Here is a 23120-nt window from a genome sequence, read left to right as displayed (position 1 = left end):
ATACAAACATTCAAATTCAAAGTGTAATTCAAAAGCTTAATTAAGGTAATTAGGCAAGTCATTATATAACAGTAGTTTCTTCTGCAGACAATCAAATATATATATTGCCTAAAGGGGCTAATAATATTGACCTTAAAAGAGGTTTCAAAATATTTAAATTTGCTTTTATTCTAGCCAAAACAAATAAGGCTTTCTCCAGAAAAAAAAATATTAGAGGAAAAACTGTTATTCCTTGCTATGTTAAACATCATTTGGGAAATATTTATTTTTAAAAAATTCTCAGGAGTACTAATAATTTTGACTTCAACTAATAATCGTTTGGAATAATCGTGATTACAATTATGACCAAAATAATCGTGATTATGATTTTTCCCAAAATCAAGCAGCCCTGGGTATAGTTATAAATCCCTAAAATACAGTTAACAAGTCATTTATAACTTGTTAACTAACAGCTTGCAATTTATCTATTGGAAATCTATAAGGCATAGTTATAAATAATTAACAAACTATTAACTTTTAATTAACAGGTCATTTGTAACTTATTAACTAACAGTTTATTAATGATCTATTAGCTAGTTATAAAGGATAGTTATTCTGAAGTGTTACCATTACTTTTTTATGATTATGTACCTGAATATGTCCTTTTTAAGTATTAATAAACAGCTAATGTCTTAATAATAGTCAAACAATAAGCCACTAGTTAACAATGAGTACAGTTCTTTACTCCTATACTAAAGTCTCTAGCGTTTTGATAACCAGCCCTTACTTTCTTACTCTTATTCCTTTTAACTTGTATTTCTCTATTTTTATGAATATGTATATGAATATGTATCTTTTAAATATTAATAAACAGCTAATATCTTAATAATAGGCAAGTAATAGGCCATTAGTTAATAGTGATTACTAGTCCCTACTCAATACTAAAGTCTCTAACTTTTTGAAGATCAGCTCCCCCATTTCTCACTCTTATTCCTTTCAACTTCTATTTCTTTTTATGAATATGGACTTTTTAAGTATTAATAAACAGCTAATATCTTAATAATTGGCAAATAATAAGCCACTAGTTATTAGTGAGTATTTGTCCCTACTCCTATACTAATGTCTCTAACTTTCTGTCGACCAGCCCTTACTTTCCTACTCTTTTTCCATTCCTTTCAACTTGTATTTTTCAAATTGTAATTTTTTTATGAATATGTATATTTTGAGAATAAATAAACAGCAAATATCTTACTAATATGGAAATTATTTTGACGACATGCTTCCCCAATTCTTACTCTTATTATGTCAACTTGTATTTCTTTCTTTTTTTTTTTAGGGTTGGGAAGTGACAGACTCCACAGATCCAGGATCTCAGAGACCTCAGCAGCTCCTGCCTCCTCTTCCTCCGGGCTGGGAAGAGAAAGTGGATAACCTAGGACGGACGTACTATGTGAACCACAACAACCGCACCACACAGTGGAAGAGGCCCAGCAGTGTGTATGTGACCCCATTCTCCATTCATCAAAAAGCATGACACATGAGCTAAATCTCCTATTTGTGATGTATAAAGCGGTTTCTCGTGGATTCATTCACCAAAGGACATGTTAATGTTGAATTCATTATGATTTTTGGTCAACATTACCAGACTGATATGTGCCGAACTATGTATTTTGTTCTCCCCGTCTGTGCTTTAGGGATGTGGTTTCAGAAACGGAAAATGATAATCAATTGCGGCAGATTAACCAGGAAGCCCACAGAGTTTTCCGCTCTCGACGGCACATTAGCGAAGACCTGGAAAATGAGCAGCTGGACATCAGGGACATAGACGACGTTAGTATTTCAACTCTGAAGCCAGATAACATCATCATAATTAAATAAAGCAGAATATATATATATATATATATATATATATATATATATATATATATATATATATATATATATATATATATATATATATATATATATATATTTGGTCACACTTTACAATAAGGTTTCACTAGTTAATGTAATACTTTACAACTAATAATGAACAATATGTGTACAGTATTTATTGATCATAATTCAACATTTACTAATGCATTTTTAAAATCCAAATTCATGCTGTGAAATTAGTGGAGTGTGAGTAAATATAAACAACTTTTTTCATTAACTTCCATTAAATTTATTAAAATTTTCATTAATATTTGTTTGTGTTCAGTGTTTGTTTATGTTATTAAGTACAGTGAATCTAGAAATTATTTATAGGGCTTCACTTTTTCCACATTTTTTATGTTACAGCCTTATTCCAAAATGGATTAATTTATATCATCATAATTCTACACACAATACCCCATAATGACAACATGAAATGTAAATGTCAATTAAAAAAAAAATTATAAAAAAAAAACAAAACTGAAAAATCACATGTACAGAAGTATTCACAGCCTTTGTGCAATACTTTGATGATGCACCTTTGGCAGCAATTACAGCCTCAAGTCTTTTTGAATATGATCCCACAACCTTGGCACATCTGTCTTTGGGAATTTTTACCCATTCCTCTTTGCAGTACCTCTCAAGCTCTATCAGGTTGGATGAGAACCGACGGTGTACAGTCATTTTCAGATCTCTCCAGAGATGTTCAATGAGATTTAGGTCTGGGCTCTGGCTGGGCCACTTAAGGACATTTACTGAGTTGTTGTGAAGGCACTCCAATGATATTTTGGCGGTGTGCTTTGGGTCATTGTCCTGCTGGAGGATGAACCGTTGCTCCAGTCTGAAGTCAAGAGCACTCTGGAGCAGGTTTTCATTCAGGGTGTGTCTGTACACTGCTGCATTCATCTTTCCCTCTATCCTGACTAGTTTCCCAGTTCCTGCTGCTGAATAACATTCCCACAACATAATGCTGCCACCACAATGCTTCACTGTAGGTATGGTATTAGCCTGGTGATTAGCAGTGCCTGGTTTTCTCCAAACGTCTGGCATTCACTCCAAAGAGTTCAATTTTATTCTCCTCAGACAACAGAATGTTGTTTCTTATGGTCTGAGAGTCTTTCAGATGCCTTTTGGCAAATTCTAGGCAGGGAGTGGTTTCCGTCTGGCCACTCTACCATACAGGCCTGTTTGGTGGATTGCTGCACAGATGGTCGTCCCTCTGTAAGATTCTCCTCTCCACAGAAGACCGCTGGAGCTCAGATAGAGTGACCATCGGATTTTTAATCCCCTCCCTGACCTCCCCCAGCTTAGATGGCTGGTCAGCTCTAGGAAGAGTCGTGTGGGTTCCAAACATCTTCCACTTATGGATGATGGAGGCCACTGTGCTCATTGGAAGTTTCAAAGCAGCAGACAATTTTTCTGTAACCTTCCCCAGCCAAGTGCCTCGAGACAATCTTGTCTCGGAGGTCTACAGACAATTCCTTTGTCTTCATGCTTGGTTTGTGCTTTGACATGCACCATCAACCCTGGGACCTTATATAGACAGATGCCTTTTCAAATCATGTCCAATCAACTAAATTTACCACAGAAGAACTCCAACAAAGGTGCTGAAACATCTCAAGAATGATCAGTAGAAACAGAATGTAGCTGAGCTCAATTTAAAGCTTCACGGCAAAAACTGTGAATACTTATGTTCATGTGATTTTTCAGGTTTTTTTATTTTTAATAAATTTTCACATTGTCATTATGGGCTTTTGTGTGTAGAATTTTGAAGCAATAAATTATTTTAATCCATTTTGGAATAAGGCTGTAACATAAAAAAATGTGGAAAAAGTGAAGCACTATGTATACCTTCTGAATGCACTGTATATTATCTAACTAACGAATACAAACTAAATACAACAATTTCTTATGATACAAGCAACATTCCCTCTTTTTCAGTCATGGGAGCCCATATCAGAGGAAGATCCGACTTTATTAACAGATGGTCTGAACCATTCTCTGTCGGGACCCTCCTCTCTGGCAATGCCCCTCTCCAGCACTCCAGACTTCTCAGATGAGATCAGCCTTAGATTGTCTCTCGCTCCAGACACCAACGGAGAAATCCCGGGACCCAGCTCTGCTGTGGTAAGACAAAACTGCTTGGTTATAGGAAACATTTCAATCTGTTAAATCCTCCATTATAACGTAACATTGCTGCATATGGGTCAAACAAGGCAGGACTTCCCAAACTTTTCAGCCCGCAACCCCTAAAATAACAATGCTAGTGACTCGCAGCTGCTAACATCCTCTGAGGCGGTTATAAATGTACAAACCTTCACACACCAAGAGGCCCAAATCTATTCTTCGTTTAATTTTGGAGAACGAGACCATCCTCCATGTTCAGTTGTTGCCTGTATTTATTTTAATCTACATGAGGGCTTTAAAGGTGTCTGAAAGTTTAACCTGGTGCCATGAAATCAATTTGCTGCATCTCATCCTTGGATAAGTGACAAAACTTTTGCCAGGTAGTGTATCTTGATTTGGGTTAAGCAGAAACAAATTGAGCACAAATAAACACTGTCATTTTTCGTGCTTACGTAAAGTATGCCCTTAGTTTGACACAGACATCTCATCTTGAAATATTTGTATTATTATTTTTTAACAAAGACAATCTTAAAATGTAGTAGTTATGTAGTTTTTAATCCCAAGTAAGTCCATCATAACTGCTTTTAATCAACTTGCAGCTCATAAAATCTATCGTAGCTTTATGGTCGCAGAGTTCTTTCTGTCATTTGGCTGAAAGCTTGTGTTATAAAAGCTGAAGTTATACACTCAGGCTTTTTAAGACAGCACTGGCCCTGACTCAACAACAGATGCTGACTAAGACTTTTTCTGCCCCTCAAAAGAACAATACATTAGCTGGACGTTTCTAGACTAATGAGAATGTTAGACTTATTCAGAAGATTGAGGTGGTAAATTAGCATGTTTTTATTCCTCTTCAGCGTATTGAAATGGTGGTGAGTACATTTTGTCAAATCTAAAAGCTGACTGAAGTGCGCGCACACGTGCAGCTCTGAATCAGTCAGTGAGTCACTGTGGAGGCAGCGCAGGGGTTCCACACACTCAGCTGGGAAACATTTCTCACTTTATGCCTTCTTTTACATGTTTTTAAAATTCACTGCACTCTATGAATTGTGGATTTCACATCGATTATTAGTTGTTTTATTATTAATTTACTCAATGAGTAAATTGTTAATATTAGTTCTACTCTGAAAAGGTCTGACAACACCCCCCCCCATCCCCAAAAGTTGGCATTTTATTCCTTAGAAAATGATGATTGATCAGAATAACAAATGTTTTAAAATCGAAGTAGTGATTTATAAACTCTTCTGAAATTAAATATTTAATATTCTATTGTCAAGAAAATTAATTTAAACATCTGAATGCATTACACATTTTTTAAAATAATTTATTTCCCCTATTTTCTTTAAAAATATCTAAAACCGTTTAGAATCAGATTTTTAAAATCTGATAAAATGAATGGATTTAGGGCTTTGTATCCAGTGCATTTTAATTTCAAATTTAAAAAAGAAATAAGGAATAAACATTACTTAAAATAAATTATAATTTAGTTTTTTTATTGCAGTTTCCAAATTTACAACCGCCAAACATAGGAATCCAGAAATTTAACAAATAAAAAACAAATTAACACGAAAATTACAAGGACATCATAAGAACAATCAAATCGATAGATTTATAATTGTTTTGTATACGATCAAAATGCAATCAGATAATACTCTATACCAGTCTATACCTTTTCCCCCTAAACTACATACATATTTATATATTATATGTTAACATATAGGACCTTAAATGTATTTTTATTAAATATTAAATAGGTACTGTTCTTCACACTATTTCCTTGTGTTTTTTTTCTCATAAAAAATACATAAGATAAACTAAATACAATTCACATCTTTCTTGATATTGTTCTTTCTATATTAAGTCCTAATGAATATGTTCTACCCATTTTCTCCATGTCTTATTAAACTCCTCAGTCTGTAAATGAAGATTCAGTGTTAACCTCTCCTCTTATAGATTTCATAGGTTTTTTCAAACCAGTCACTAATTTGAGAGTAAATATGACTTTAAATAAATATCATCTTAGGCTCCCCTCATACCCCCCCTCCCCCTCCCCCCCACCTTTCCCCTTAAAATCTTTGGGATTCATAATTTGCTTGAATTCGGGGCATGTAGTTTTTAAGAGCACCACTTAGAAAATGGCCACTCAGAAAGATGATCGACATGAACGCCTTTATTTATTTATAACTGCATCTAATGCCTTTTTATTTCTTTCTCTCCCTTCAGCAGAGTCATCTTTCCTCTCGGCTACGCTCCTCTAGTATGACTGATGGAGTCAGTGATCAAGCTCAACCTCCCACACCAACGGTACACCTGCTTTCCTCCTCCTCACCTCTCATTTACTCTGCATGTGGTGATTTTTTTTTCTCCCCACTCAGTCCCAGTACATGCCATCGTTTCCCTCCTTTGACACCAAATCAGAAGCTTAACATCTTCCTCACACTTTTTCTGAAAGTCACCTGATTTTAGATTGTTTCTGTTCTGTTTTGGGATCACAAAAAATACAAAAAGCCTGTTATTTCACTCATCCTCGGGTCATCCAAGATTTCACTTATCCTCAAGACATCCAAGTTTTTCTCTTTAGTATAGCATTAAAAGGGGTAGTTCACCCAAAAATGAAAATTTGCTCCATATTCACTCAACCTCAAGTGGTTCTAAAGCTTTATCAGTTTCATTTTTTTGTTAAAAACAAAAGAAGATATTTTGGGAAATGTTAAAAACCAGTAACCATTGACTTCCATAGTAGGAAAAATAAAGCAAGGCAAGGCAAGTTTATTTATCTACCCTAGTTTTTCACGATTCTGCGATTGCTGAATTAAACGCAAAATCAATAAAAAGTTGCACATTTTTGCGACCCTGCAAAATTCTTAATTAAATGCAAAATTATCGTAAAAAAATGTAAATAATCTCATAAAACATCTCATTTCAAACCATATAATCAAATTATATTTATTTCAAGTTGCAATGAATTGTTTTACATGACTTGTAGACGTTGTATTTGAATGTCTCTTGAGTCACCTGCTCCCTCACAATAATAACATTACATGGAAAAGGGGGCGGGAGTCTTCAGCCTGTGCAGTAAGCAGACGCAGATGAAGCATAAGTAATTTACATGTGAAGTCATAGCAAAGATGAGATATAGACATATTGTGGCGCATATTGGGCGTTTTGTGCGTTTGACGAGCTTCAGACTGTAAAAGAAAGTTGGAGCAAACAGAGCATTGGAACAGACAGGTAGAGATGATATTGGTGCAAGGATGATGGCCGCTGGACGTGATCGAATTAAAGGACATTATTTGTGATTTACATGTATAGCTGGTATTATGATGTCAAATCAATAAATTATTTAGTTTAACTCTTTTCGTGCAACTAACGAGCGAAAACGCTTCCCTGCCATTGACTAGTTTTACGGCAATCTGTGTTTTAGGTGTATTTGCAGTAGGGGAAGCCCTAACGCATGTCCTATGTGTGACATGATGTCAGAGACTCCGGGGAGTGAAATCTGAAAGAAAGTACTGTAAGATCGTGGATAAAATTAAGAGTTATACAAACTTCCTTTGGCTTAATCCCTTCCGTTTTAGATCTCGTCTTGACAAGAGACCAAAATAAGGAAGCTTTATTTTTATGATTCTTTATCATTGTTTCAGATTGCACACCTAACATAGTAGACTACCTAGTATAATAAATAATTCAATATATATATTACTTTTATTTTATTTTTATTTTTTATCGCAAAATTGTCCCCAAATTTCTGGGAATTACCACCACAAAGTCAGTCATTTTTAGTGAAAAAAATTACCAGAAAAAAACATGAAAAACTAGGGGGTCTGATTTATATAGCACATTTCATACACAATGGCAATTCAAAGTGCTTTACATAAACCAGAATAAAAGAAACAAATATTATGGAAGTAAATAGTTACAGGGCTTTCAACATTTTTCAAAGTAACTTCTTTCGTTTTCAGTGGATAAAAGGAAAGTCAAACAGGCTTGTAACAATTAAAAGATGAGTAAATGATGGCAGAATTTTCAGTTTTTGGTGAACTTTCCCTTTAATTTTGTAAATCCTGGTCCAGTAGGAATAGTTGGTAACACTTTAATGCTTATTAATTTCAATTTGGTCATTTCAAAAGTATTCAAATATGGAAAAGTAAATTTTATAGAGGAAAATTGTTTTATTTTTGTCATAAAACTGTATTTACATTGTAACTGACCATTTCTGATGACATCATCAGTCCCTTTTGTTTTCCCTTTCAAATGAAGCTTTTAACATATCCCAACGTACAGTTTTTTTAAATGGGGGTTTTGATAAACTTTCATGTTGACTTTATATCATGGACATGAGAAAATAATGGACACAATTATAAAATGACACATAATGTTTGCTCAGAAACGTATCACCTGTCTGTGTGCTCGTGTAGTTTTTGTCTGCGTGTGTCAAGCGATAACTCAGAGTGACTAATAGCGTATCATTAAGCCCCTAGAGTTGATTTATTGAAGCTGTAGTGGTGATTATGATGTCACTGGATGTGTAGATGTGTTTCCATGGTGACTGTGGGAGTTTTCTTAATGGATATTTTGACAGCGGCTCTTGTTCAGTAATGTTTGGGAAAATTGTGGTGCGCTCTATAATAGAGCTGCCTTGTAATCGATTACGTCGCTGCACAGGGGCTTTTCCATTTCTTAAAGAGACAGCCTGCCAAAATCATTTCGCACTTTTACAAGCAGCCATATTTGACTTTGTTTTATGCTTTAAGATGCATGGCTTTACAGTACATAGTGCGCTGTCTCTTTAAATGATCCGCCGAGAGCTGTTTTACTGCAGATAAGCCACATATGGTAAAATTAAATTAGCCATGTGGATGAGGTCACCGAGTGAACGGCTCCTGTTTGCATGAGGCAGACAGACACTGGATGTTCCACTGGAAGTTCAGCGCATCTTCGAAGCATTTGTGCTTCATTTAAACTGTAGAAGTGAGAATGGTGTGTTTTATTTTCAGAAAAATTTATGCTGAATTGTTTACGTGGTGCAGTCTGACGGCCCAGCAAAGAAAAAAAGAGTAGAGAAGCATTTACAGGGTGTCTGCAGGGTCAATGATAAAATTTTAGGCCTTAAAAAGGTCTTAAATCCACTGAAATATATTGTTGTAGGTCTTTCAAAACCAGTCTTCTTTTTCCAAAGTCTATGTACACTACCTGACAAAAGTCTTGTCGTCGATCCCAGTTGTAAGAGCAACAAGTAACTTCTAGTACAAAACCATTTGGAAAAGTGGCAGAAGGTAGATTTTTCTGATGAACTGCATTGCAGGATTGGCCAGCCCTGTCACCAGAGATGAACATTAAACATCTTAATCGAGCTATTACCGTCATGTAGGATTTTTCACCACGTTTTGCGACAGGATAGTCCACACCAACACACAAGGCTGTTTGACACTTTTTGGAACTACAGAGTCAGTGCAGACTAAAGACACCTGCATCCTGAAATACGGAGGTTTTTTCTTCCATTAAGCATGCGGTATGAGCTTCCATTACAACAACAGTCTTCCAGCAGTTTATAGTTGCATCCAGTATCTTGTTTGTCACGGGGGCATGCATGAAATGTTCCAGAATGAAAGTGAAAGTGCCAAACTGCCATAAAAGTCGACAAATTAAAATTGAAACTCCCAAAATGACATGAAACTCCGGAGGAAATGCTGATAGCGTGGTGACGCGATGAAATTAATCAAATTATGCTCTGTATCATGTAACATTCAAAAAGCAACTCATGTAAACACCTTAATCTTATTATTGTCTTAATTAGATTGATGCAAATCATTTGATTACTGATGTCCATGTAAACGTAACGAGTGATGATATATTATTATATTGAAGCATTGATATTGTAGAGGGCAGCACGGTGGTGCAGTGGGTAGCATAATCGCCTCACAGCACGAAGTTTGCTGGTTGGAGCTCTGGCTTGTTCAGTTGGCATTTCTGTGTGGAGTTTGCATGTTCTCCCACGTGTTTGCTTGGGTTTCCTCCAGGTGCTCCGGTTTCCCCCACAAGCCCAAAAAAATGTGCTAAAGGTAAATTGGGTAAGCTAAAATTGTCCATAGTGTATGTGTGTGAATGAGTGTGTGGATGTTTTCAAGTGATGAGTTGCAGCTGGAAGGGAATCCGCTGTGTGAAACATATGGTGGACAAGTTGAAGGTTCATTCCACTGTGGTGACCCCTGATTAATGAATGAATGAATGATATTATAGACTGTGGCTGTCATAAATCAAAGTCGCTTAAGCTCAACATCTCTGACTTGCAGAGCTGTGATATTAACTAAATGTTGTTGGCTATTTTTAAAAAGGGGGAGGGGCTACCGATACATCCAGACGTACGTTCATGCTTCAGTTGAAATTACATAACACTTTAAACAAAGCTGCGCATTTCAAGGCTCTTCTGTATTTTATTTTTGAAGTGCATTTCAGACCTTAATTTCTTCAGGAAAAAGTGCCCTCACAATGACCGCTTTATATGCAGGTGCTGTTAGTGAGGTTTGTGGAAGGGTTAAGAGGTTGGGTTAGTCCCTGAGAGTGTTTTGGTGTCCATTTCATTATTGTATCATGGCATTTAGAGCAGCGCATACTGGGAATTTCCCAGATAAGATCTGGCAGCTTACACAGGAGAGCTCCGGTAACTCTGTGCTATGGATTAGGATCCGTTATTAAACCTTATAAAGGCATAAAGCAAAGGTGATGCGCGCTCGCAGTGGATTTACTTCTTGTTGGTCTAGTATGATTCATTTGTTTGTAGTGCTTTGTTTATACGAGCGCTAGATGCGCTGACAAGATTTTCAGGACAAATGAATCTGGAATAGGTCACCCATAAATGATGACTGTCATCATTTAATCAGCCTCGTTCATTCCAAACCAAGTTTCTGTCATGCAGGAGGAGATGCTTTAATGAATGCTCATGCTGCTCTTTTTCATGCTGAATGTAGTGACTAAAAAGGCTGTCAGGCTCTAAAAAGGGCAGACGTTTGCCATGATTTATATGCATCTTTTGTATATATGTTTATAAAAGGCAGAATTGGTTGAAGAGTTGTTGTTTTTTTGTTGTTGTTGGTTTTTGAAGGAACTTTTTTATGCTTACCAAGATTATTTTACTGTAGTTGAACCAGTCAACGTTCAAAAGAGTTAACTAAGGCTGTGATTATTTGTGCAAAATATATATCAAAGGTCTTAAACTATTATTTTTATTTTTTATTTGTTTGTTTATTTAACAAGGACAATACACTTGACATTGTTATACAAAGATAACCGATGTAGCGTGCATATAGCATAAAGCTAATTTGCAGCCCTCGTCCTTGATTAGGCTTTACATAAAAAAATAAAAAAACTATCAAGAATTAAACACAATACAACAAAGGTACAATATATACAGAGCCACAAACATAAAATGCAAGTCAATCTGAATAAAGAGAAATGTAAACGTGACCAACCTAAAAGAAATATACATAATGTTAACAATGCTGTAAAAATTTCAACCATTCTTTCAGCTTTATAAAAAAAAAAACTGGGAGTTCTGATTGTAAGTTCGACAGGCATGGCATTCCATAGATGTGAACCTTTTACTGAAAAGGATGACTGACCCACAGCGGTTCTGCATCTGCGGATTCTAAAATCCCCACTTACTGCCCCTCTAGACTTCGCCCCATCACTGCTGAATTTATCTACCAACTCACAGACTACTTTAGGGGAAAGACCATGTATACACTTAAACATGGTTTTTAAAAACGAAAACTTTAAAAAAACATCAAAACCTAACAAGTTATATTTTTTAAGAATTTGAGAGTTGTGCCATTCTATTGGTTTCTGATCCATTACTTTGAAAGTTTGCTTGTAAAGAGACATTACAGGCCTGACAACTGACTGAGTTGCTATATTATTTTACTATAAAGTAATTTTTTCATGTTTTAAATGTTATTTATTGTTGTGTTTAAAGCTTTTATCATTACGCTACGTTGGTGTCTCAACAAGATTCAGAAATTATTTTAAATGCTGGATTAATGCACAATAAAGTTTTTATTACAACAGTTTTGGAAATAGTTTTATACCATTTCAAATATATCTTTTTTTGCACATGATGTATGTTATAAGTGCACATACATTGTTTACCCATAGTGTTTACATGGTCATAATACAGCAAGTAATACAACAAGCATTTAGATTGTGCTAGCTTTTGCAGCTGGAGATTGCTTTACAATGCCCTTGATGGGTGAACATTAACTAGTGGGGGATTGTCTTTTGTCTCTCCAGGTGTGAATTATTCATGACCGTTGTCACTATCACTCAGTATTCTGACCCAAAACAGACTTTACAAAATGTAAAGCATTGTAATGTTTTCTTTGAATGAGAGAACTAAATAATTTTAACGTAATTGTGAAGTAAATATTCTAGCCTACAAGACTGCTTACTCAAAAGTCTTATTCAGGCTCATTCAGTGTGTTTTTCGGACCTTATTTCAGCTGCAATTTTTTTCTCTAAAACCTACTAACCGCAAATAATATGTTTTTTTCAAGGCAAGAACATACATCTGTATTTCTCACATATTATCGTAGCACAGTTTGTGCTGAATCCAAAAAAAAAAAAAACATGTTGGCCATCACTATGTAGTAAGTAGCTGAAATAAGCACAAATGTCATGGCATGTCAACACATTTTAGGCACCCCACAATCACCTCAGACCCCAGAGGGTTAATCTTTTTTGAGATATTTTCCGCCAAGACCAAACACATAAACATTGTCCTATGCATCTCTATTGAGAGTTGTCATGACAGAACATTATTCTAAAATCCAGCAACCAAAGTCCATCAAAGTGGTTCAGTATTATTACCTTCAGAACTGCTCCCAAAAAGCATCTCACGTCTCCAAATGCCACTGCGCGTCCAATGCATTATGTCTTCTGAGGCAAAAGTCATTTATTATATAAGAAAAAAGGCCCAAAGTGGCTTCTCCTAAGCAGAAAATGATAATTTTTTAAATATTTAGTGCTAGTTTATTAGGAAGTGATGATTTTAAACTTAAAACTTTAACTCTAAGGTGCTTTATTTACATGCTGTTTGTGATATTCCAAATCTACTGTAGTAAAGCCTCTGGTTTCCAGCCTCTGTTTTAGTTCAAGCTTTTCCAATGCATTTTCAGAGCACTTGAAAACCTGAATATTAATCCTTCCACCGCAAAGATTTAACATGGAAGAATGTTTCTGAAGTGATACATCCTTTACATTTTTTGTAAAGAAAGAATCAGCTTAAATAGTGTCCTGTTGGGTGCCGTTTCTTCATCATGTCTGCTTTGTTCAGAAGAGGCCGATCGGCTGGTGGCCTGGATCTCTCTGGCTGTCAAGAGCTTCTGCAGATGAGGGATTTTGCAAATCTGCCTGATTTTTATTTTTTTTTTTATGTGTGGGCGAGAGGTGGCATTTTCCCCACACTTCCTGTCCCTGTGTGCGAAGAGGCTGACATTTCGCACGAGTGGAAATGTTCAGTCATTGCTTGAGAGGACGGTTAATAGGATTTGAGACAAGAGTGTCTTTCATTACATCCGTAAGGAAAGCATTTAGGGAGAGAACTGACTGTTTTGGCGTTTGAAATGTGAAGCGTGTGCCAGTCAGATGTTAAGTCCAGGTGTTGTTTCCTCAGTGTTTTTGTAGGCTGTGAGTCAAGTGTGAGTCAGTTTGCTGAAGAAAGCCACTTATTTTGATGATTCTTGACAATTTTTTTTAGATCAGTCATCGTGAATGAAATGTATTCCAAGGACTGCCTTATGTACTTACGGAACAAAGTAGATGTTTATTTGATCAAAAATGCAGTAATTATGTTGTGATATTTTATTATAGTTTCAAATTGCTATCTTTTTGGATATACAGTTGAAGTAAAAACTGTTTGCCCTTGTGTGATTTATTTATTTATTTATTTTTCTTTTTAAAATTTTTTCCAAATGATTTTTAACAGCAAGAAATTTTTCACAGCATTTCCTATAAAATTGTGTTGTTCTGGTGAAAGTCTTATTTGCTTTATTTTGGCTAGAATGAAACCTGTTTTTAATTTTTTAACCGTTTTAAGGTCAATATTTTTAACTCCCCAATTTGTCAATTGTCTTCTGAACAAACCATCGTTATGGCTTGCCTAATTAACCTAGCTAAGCCTTTAAATGTCACTTTAAGCTGTATAGAAGTGTCTTGGAAAACATCTAGTTAAATAGCATTTTCTGTCATCATGGCAAAGATAAAAGAAATCAGTTATTAGAAATGAGTTATTAAACCTGTTATGTTTAGAAATCTGTTGAAAGTCTACAGGGGGCTAATAATTCAGGAGGGATAATAATTCTGACTTCAACTGTACATTACTAACTGTACATTTATTTCTGTGAATTTTAACTTCCAATACTCAAGTTTTCGGTGTCATATGGTGTGTCATAAATCATCTGATTTGCTGATTTAGTGCTTAATTAATATCAGTTATTATTGGTGCTTTTAATTATTGATATTAATTAGCATTTTTGAATGGTCACTGGAATAATAGGCTGTAGGAAATTCAGTTTTGCAATCACAGGAATGAATTATATTTCAAAAGGTATTAAAAAATGTAAATTTGTTTTAATTATTAAATAAAGCTGAAGTCAGAATTATAAGTCCTTTTTGTTCCCCAAATACTTCCCAAATGATGTTTAACAGGGCAAGAAATTTTTCACAGTATTTCCTATAATATTTTTTTTCTTTTGGAGAAATTCTTATTTGTTTTATTTTGGCTAGAATAAAAGCAATTTTTAATTAAAAAAATAATAATAATTTAAGGTCAACATTATTAGCCTCTTTAAGCTATATATTTTTTTCGATTGTCTTCTGAACAAACCTGTTTGCCAGATTGCCACTACAGTAATTTGCATAATTAACTTAAATTAACCTAGTTAAGCCTTTAAATGTCACTTTAAGCTCAATACTAGTATTTTGAAAATATCTAGTAAAATATTAAAATTATGTGCTGTCATCATGGCAAAAAAAAGTCACTTATTAGAAATGAGATATTTTTAGAAATGTGTTGGAAAAAAAATCTTCTTGCTGTTAAACAGAAATTGGAGAATAAAATATGCAGGGAGGCTAATAATTCAGGGGGGCTATTAATTATGACCTTTAATACTTCATAACATTACTGTATTTTTTCCATGAACTAAAGGAATTGTTCACACAAATTGGAAATTCTGTGCTGTTTTGTAATTATTTCAATACATTGTAATCATCCATTGATTATAAACTATCAATTTTTCTTTCTTTTTACACAAATAAGCACTTGGGCTTTTCTTGCACTCTCATATCTTTCTCTGATCAAATCTCAATTCTCAAATCAGTGATTTTATATTAAATGCACTTCCTGGACGTCATCCAATCACCCATTTGTTTCACTAATGTTTCCTTAAGGGGGTTGCTGTGTTTTTTCAGTGCACCACTCACAAAATCACCTCCTCCAGCTGTCAAAATCCACCTAAAATAATCAAATAAACCACCCTAAAATCACTTCCCCACCTACTGCCTGTTACACTTTCTGGCTGACCCTGTCCTTCCATTTGCCCTCATTTCCTTCTCCCACTGGCCCAAATCTGGGCAACTGCCCGTCCCATCTAAAAGCAGCTGTTATTGTCCAGCAGAGCTCCCAGACCCGACGAACAAGAGCACAAACCGTCACAGGCGTTGAGGACACCATGGTAAAGTCCACATGTTGTATTTCGTGCTCTCCTGTCTTGTTTCTTTTCCTTTTTTTCCCATCAAGTGGTTAATGATGTTATTTATTGTTATATAAAATCAAATAATAATTTATTCTTATATACATTTATCTACTTTGAACATTCATAATTTGTTTGAATTAAGTCCATTAGGAGGTTAGCCAATAGGAGGAACTCTATTTTGAGGAAGGCATAGTATATTAATTCTAAAGCTATAAAAATAAATTATGTAATGTTATATTAATAACAAGTATATTAATTAATAAAAATAAAATGTATATTATTAACTTAATTTATTTAATACATTTATTTCTTTGTATGTGTTAATTGCTTATTTACTATGAGGTGGTTTATTATATTAACATTAGACATAATATAATTAGTTTTTAATATTAATTAATGTAAATAATTGTAATTTAAATATTTGCTATTTATTTTTTATTTATTTAAATAACACATTAAATCAAGAGCACTCCTATTATGAGGTGTTTTAATTTATTAATTATATTATTCATTATAATGTATATAATTAATTAATGTCAATATTTCTAATGCAAGTATTTACAATGATACTTATATAAATAATGTTTAATAAAGACCACTTTTTAAGTAATATATATGTTATAATGAGGTCATTGATAGATAAATTATATAAATTTTCAATTAATAATAATTAATATTTTTACTATAATGATATTTATTGTTGTTTTAATTATTATAAGCAGTTTCATTACACAATTTCTATTAGTAGCACAAGGAGGGTGGTACATTTAAATTCAGAAGATTATTTTGCTTTTCAATTCCTGCCTTTTTTTTTCTTTGTGCTTAAAATGACTATAAAATAAGACTGAGGATTCAGTTTACACCGAATCTTGTCCATCTCCACCGTACAAATCCCACTTACACATTAATCGGATGCATTTCAAATGTATTTGTAACATTATAGCACGTTATCTTGTGCGGAGTGTGATTTCTCTGTGTTGTGTTTTTCACTGTCCTATTTTTGTGCTTGTGGAAAATGTGTCAGTATTCTAGTTTTGAGTGTACAGTTTTTCCCACACCCATCATATCGAATATCATATCAGATAACAATGCTTCACATAAAAATACGACCCCGGTATCACAGTCAGTTCTGCTACAATGAAAAGAAGAAAGACATATTTTAATATGACCCAGTTTTTCCTGCTCCTTTGCCCTCTGACTATACAAACTCATGTGTTGTTTTACTCTGTTTAGTCTCCTTCGGCCTCTTACGCCTTGACCACGCCAGGCCTTCCACCAGGCTGGGAGGAACGCAAAGACCCCAAGGGACGAACGTACTACGTTAATCATAACAACCGTAGCACCACATGGACAAGGCCCATTCTGCAGGTACAATGTAAAAAATGCTTCTTTTCATTCAATCGATTTGTGTTGCGACAGCATGGAGGAATTAAGGGAGCTTCACACTAGCACTTTCGGTCCTCACCTGGGTTAATTTGAGGTCAGAGTATGGTACGTTTAGCTAGTGTGAACGTTGCCTTCTGAACTCGGGCGTGCACCCTCGAACCGTGCTTGAGTCCACCTGAAAGTGGTTGTCTGGAGTAGGGTTCGTGCAAATTCTAGTACGGTTCACTTCTGATATGAATGCAATCGTACCAAATAACGGAAGTGAACTGCCAACTGTACTACAAACTTTAGTTTTCATAACATTCATTCATGTGTGTGTGTTATTTCCATTTGATTTTAGGAATATCTTGAAGGTAGGGTTTGGTTCGAGTTAAACTTTTTTAGAGAAATATTGTCCCAGGTTACACTAAATATGTAGACTCAGAAATTTATCTTAAGAACAAGCTAATCCAGTGGTTTGTACATTTTTTACAGTGTTTTCAAAGGTGCTCATGTTTCTTTTCTGCTGCATCTGTCTTGTTTTTGCCTTTGTCTGTTTTCATCAATGTTCTTAAGTACTCGTCTTGTCAGAGTGTCTGGATGTTATTTTGTTGTGCCAGAGATTGTGTTCTCCTTCTGTTTTTATTGCTACTCTGGGGTCCGTTCTTCGTACCTCGCTTAAATGATCTAAGATGATTTGACAGATCCTGGATCCTCGATAACTGATTTCTCGCTAATTTGGTTCTTCAAACAAGTTCGTGAATCAGATTAGAATGTCTGGATAAACTGATCTGAGATCGCTGCGTGTGTTGTGAAGGACAGATCTATCGATCCTCGAAATCATGATCAGCAATGCAAGGATTGGCTGACGGCACAGCTGCGTTATGACATCATCTGATTAATATTCAATTATCCATGTGAGCAAAATTACGTCAAATTAGCAGTAAACGTTTTGTTAAATATGACACGCAATAACCTTCCACATTTGTTGTGAGCTGCAGGCTTTACACTTTCATGTGTCAAGAGTATTGATCATGTATTTCAATGCATATCAATGTATTTAGTTCCACATTTAGAAAAGATTTTCTTTATTATAATAGCCGTTTTTTTAATCGGTGTAAAGAATAACTGGTTGTTTACAAAAGCATTTTGATATTGGTAAAGGCGTCTGCAACTTTTCTGAAGCATCAAATCACTGGCATATTAACTATCAAAACATGTTCATGACTGCATAAATGTATTATTGCTCTAAAAAAAGTCACATATTGTGCATTTCTATTATACACAATTTGTATGTACTAAGCGATCTAAAAAGTTCATATCAATAAGTTTTCTCTTTGTACCACCAGGTGACAGTCTTTGTTCTTTCATTTCGAGAGTGCAGATTGCATAAGTTTTATTAATATGTATAACTTTATTTATTTTATTAATAACTATAACTTTAAAATATTTACTCTTTTCCCAAGTGTATATAACTACTACTGTAAGAAAATATCAGAATTCGGTACATACTTTCTGCATTATATTTGCTTGAACTGAGACGATCTAATCCTGTTTATATAAATTAAACCTGCTCCCAATCAGGTTTGACCTAGCAGAACTGTTGCTATGACAACAACTCTTGGATCAGCTTTGAAGAACGAAACAATCCTGGATCATGTCAAATCGTCAATATCCAAATCCAGCTAACTGAGTAATCCACGTACGAAGAACGGACCCCTGGTCCCTGTTGATCCGTATCTTATTTTCATCTTCTTAGTGCTGGTAAACCGTCTACTACTCAGAAGATTCCCTCTACATCTTTTTTTTTTTAATAACAGAACTTTGAACTGACCTCTAGTTTTTATCTTCTACTAGAGCCACTGTTATGCTGCAGTCACACTGGAGTTTGAGCAAGTGAAATTCTGTTTTTGGCGCGAAATGCAACTGAATAAAACAAGATGATGTGACATATTAGTATATTTCAAATTCCTGTACAGAGAGGTCACATTTTGATCTTCCATTTGTCTCAAGCAATCATTTGTGGCTAATTTGCAAGTTAGAGTTCGCATAGCTTGGACTTGTCTTGATCAAAACTTGTCGTATGAGCTTATGAATAGAAGTCAATGGGATGACAAGTGCAGTGTGACCGCAGCTTTATGCTATTTTAAATGCTGGTATAATGCTATTTTAAAGACGGATAAAGTGATCAGGTCTCTCTAAACTCCTCATACTCTGCTCTGATTGGCCAGATAATTCAGTCTTATTTGACTGGTCAAAAAACGCAAACATCTTTTTAAAACATCCAGTCCTCAGCTACAAATACAGGGTTAAATTAGAGGTTGTTTGCAAGAGCCAATGAAAAACAAAGACTGGCAAATTTTACATGGTTTTGTGCAGGGAGTAAGCCTTGAATTATCTATGACTTGTTTTAGGCAATTCAAAAACTATTTGAAAGGCAATGAAACAAGTACTTCTGTAGAGACAGAACAAATTGTAGTCATGTATATATCCAGACAGATGTCACCACAATCTAACTATGATAAGTTTAATTACTGATCATTTTAATCAGTTTAATTGTTCACTTCCTACTATATTTTTAGTAATTCATATAGACAGTGACCGCATTTTTAACATATTGTTTATATTTTGAACATAATGACCTTTATCAACAAAAAGTTTGAGTGATTTGATCATACGTCAGCTGGAACGCATTTCCATCTCATTTTAACTATTGGTCAGAAACTTTATCATGACTTTTCACCTTTCCCCATGCTCTACATCACATTTGCGAGAACACTGTGTTTAGTGTAAGAGTATTATTAAAGGATGGATCGTCCAAAAGTGACAATTATCTCACCATTTACTAACCCTCAAGTGGTTTTAAACTTTTAATTTCTGTTAAACACAAAATAAGATTTTATGAAGAATGTTGAAAAGTTGATATTGCCATATATAAGAGGAACAAAACATTTTATGGAAGTCACTGGCTGCTGCTTTTCATCATTCTTGTGTTCAGCAGAAGAAAGAAACTCAAACAGATTCATGACAAAGGTTTTGAGTGAACTATACCATGTCATGCAGCTTTATGAGCAAGCCAAGTCTTGACTTTGAATTACTTGTTTTGATTTCTCTTACAGCAATGTTAATCAGCTGTCACTGAGTGGGTGGCCAATCGAAAACATTTTAGACTCCATTTACACTTGTACACAGCTTATTTCACCTTCTTATGTCAAATTGATACAAATGCATCAAAATGCCAACAGTGCCTCTGACACACTCCCTTCTGCTCCCTTTCAACCCTTGAATGCAATCCATCTAGAGCCTGTGTATCCATGGACTGTTTTTTGTGATGTAGCTAGCTAACCCTTCTCTCTACCCAGCAGCACACTGAGGATGGAGCCAGCACCTCGGTTGCAGCAGTAGGGGGCGCTACAGCAGCTACACCCCCTGCTTCAACCCCTTCCACCTCCAGCGGCCATCTAAGCGAACCACAAGTGCGCAGACCCCGTAGCCTCAGTTCCCCTACCGTCACTCTCTCTTCCCCACTAGAGGTGAGAACATCCCCTTATTTCCACTACCCTCTGTACTTTTTGTTTGTCCGCCCACTAGAGTCCAGTCCATGTATCAACTGCCTGATTCACCTCAAAAGAGTATTGAGGGGTTAAAAACGCATTGAGAAAGTTTCTGTTATGAAAATTCATTCCTCCAGTCTTTAGTGATTCATCAGAAGTCAGTCTAAAGACAAAACATATGTGACTTTGATGCTGTGCCAGAATCGGAGGCTAAGTCTGCAGAGCTTTTTGTTGATATATCATTTTGGGATTGGCACCACCTCTTTTTCAAAAGTAAACCATTAAATCATATTCTTAGTGATTGTATTTATGGCCTGTTGACTAAATTACTTAAAATACATTTACTTGTTGCAGTTGGTCCGATTTTCCTTGGAATGTTTAGCTCATCATGTTGTGATGTTGGGTTTGGACCCTTAATTGCTGCTTGCAGTTATATATACTTATATGTACCTTTGTAAATTAGTGCAAGTAGTTTTGTAAAATGCTTCATGGATGTTGTAGTTTTGTTTTTCATACCTTCACTTTGGGGGTTTATTTTGAGTAATATTTGTTATGTATTGAAACTCTGAGGAAAAAAGATCCCCTAGATAAACTTCTAAGGTAACAGTTGTTTTGGCAGCTCAAGTCTCAACTGAAGTGTCTTTGATGTCAATTGTCTGTTGCAGGACTGAGTTTCAGATTGTCATTCATGCAGTTGACATAGCCAGTTTTTTCAGTGTAATATAATCACCATATCCACACACAGAACGTGGTAATATGATATTAGAATTTCCTTCTTTTCACACCGCCGCTGGCTGCTTTTTGAGTATGAACACCTGAGGCAGATGATTATTCTAGGGCTTTGTATGATGCATGGATCAGTTTTAATTCAAGAGTCCAATGTCTCAAAAGCCAATTCAGTTAAGAGACTATTTCCTGACGCATCTGCTTCAGGCCTCCTTTAATACAAGCTAATTCAATTTACTTCGATTCACAGTAAAAGATTAAATAGTGCTGGTATTTCTGCTTAGTGCAGTTATCAATCAACTTGCTTTCTTAGGGCTGCCAGCAAGCTTATTTTTGTTACTGATGCATTTCTGCTTCAATATATAATTTATTTATATTACTTCAGATTTTTTTTAAGATAGATAGATAGATAGATAGATAGATAGATAGATAGATAGATAGATAGATAGATAGATAGATAGATAGATAGATAGATAGATAGATAGATAGATAGATAGATAGATAGATAGATAGATAGATAGGTTGATGGGTAGGTAGATAGATAGATAGGTTGATGGGTAGATAGGTAGTAGGTACGTACATACATACTGTATATACACTAACCGGCCACTTTATTAGATACATCTGTCCAACTGCTTGTTAACGCAAATTTCTAATCAGCCAATCACATGACAGCAACTCATTGCATTTTGGCATGAAGACATGGTCAAGAAGATCTGCTGCAGTTCAAACAGAGCATCAGAATGGGGAAGAAATGTGATTTAAGTGACTTTGAATGTTGGTGCCAGACGGGCTGGTCTGAGTATTTCAGAAACTTCTGATCTACTGAGATTTTCATGCACAACTATTTCTAGGGTTTACAGAGAATGGTCAGAAAAAGAGAAAATAAGCAGTGAGCGCACAAAGTTCTGAGTTCTGTGAGCACAAATGTGGTCACAAATGTCTTGTTGATGCCAGAGAGAATGACCAGACTGGTTCCAGCTCATAGAAGGGCAACAGTAACTCAAATAAAAACAGGAAACTGAGGCTACAATTTGCACAGGCTCACTAAAATTGCACCCATTAGTAACAATTGAGCGACGTGTCAACGTCACAGCCTACCTGAGTATTGTTGCTGACCATGTCCATCCCTTTGACCATGACTACAGTGTAACCATCTTCTGATGGCTACTTCCAGCAGAATAATGCCCCATGTCATAAAGTGTGAATTTCTTGAACATGGCAATGAGTTTACTGTGCTCAAATGGCCTCCACAGTCACCAGCTCTCAATCCAATAGAGCACCTTTGGGTTGTGGTGGTACAGGAGTTTGCAGCCGACAAAAGGAACTGCATGATGCTTATTATGTCAATATGGACCGAAATCTTTGAGGAATATTTCCAGTTCCCTGTTGAATCCATGCCACAGGATTGAGGCAGTTCTGAAGGAAAAAGAGGGTACAACCTGGTACTAGAAAGGTGTACCTAATAAAGTAGCCAGTGAGTGTATGTTGATATGTTTGTGGCAAACATTTTATAGGGGAAAAAAAACATTATAATCTCAAAAAATATTTAGTGAGTATATTAAATTCAAAATAAATCTATATAATCCTCATTTAATATCTTTTTTCTATAGGGTTTGTTGACATTTTTAAAAATATATTGGTTCCCCCCAGTAAGGGATTTTGACAGCAAAAAAAGACTTTGCTTAAAGAGTAAAACCCTTTCAGG

The 23120-nt window shown here is 35.3% G+C and overlaps 1 protein-coding gene across 50 annotated transcripts in view; it reads left to right on the top strand.

Moving 5' to 3' along the window:
• The window catches only part of nedd4l (NEDD4 like E3 ubiquitin protein ligase), a 152491-nt gene that overhangs the window by 92760 nt on the left and 36611 nt on the right, over positions 1-23120 (top strand). For 6 of the 50 annotated variants that reach the window (XR_015520013.1, XR_015520012.1, XM_087300861.1 and 3 more), the window contains 7 exons: positions 1316-1476; positions 1674-1809; positions 3835-4020; positions 6244-6324; positions 15687-15746; positions 17001-17135; positions 20498-20665. Coding sequence is in view for 47 of the 50 variants with exons in the window: in XM_087300861.1 (XP_087156987.1) it covers positions 1316-1476; positions 1674-1809; positions 3835-4020; positions 6244-6324; positions 15687-15746; positions 17001-17135; positions 20498-20665 (927 nt within the window). In the remaining 3 variants the exon portion in view is untranslated. Of the gene's footprint in view, positions 1-1315; positions 1477-1673; positions 1810-3834; positions 4021-6243; positions 6325-15686; positions 15747-17000; positions 17136-20494; positions 20666-23120 lie in introns of all 50 variants that reach the window. The other 44 variants (XR_015520011.1, XM_087300860.1, XM_087300851.1 and 41 more) reach the window with 11 other exon arrangements.

This window comes from Danio rerio, chromosome 21 (genome assembly GCF_052040795.2).
Source record: "Danio rerio strain M-AB ecotype USA chromosome 21, GRCz13ab, whole genome shotgun sequence".
Lineage (NCBI taxonomy): Eukaryota > Metazoa > Chordata > Actinopteri > Cypriniformes > Danionidae > Danio > Danio rerio.
This window is presented reverse-complemented; position numbering and strand designations above follow the sequence as displayed.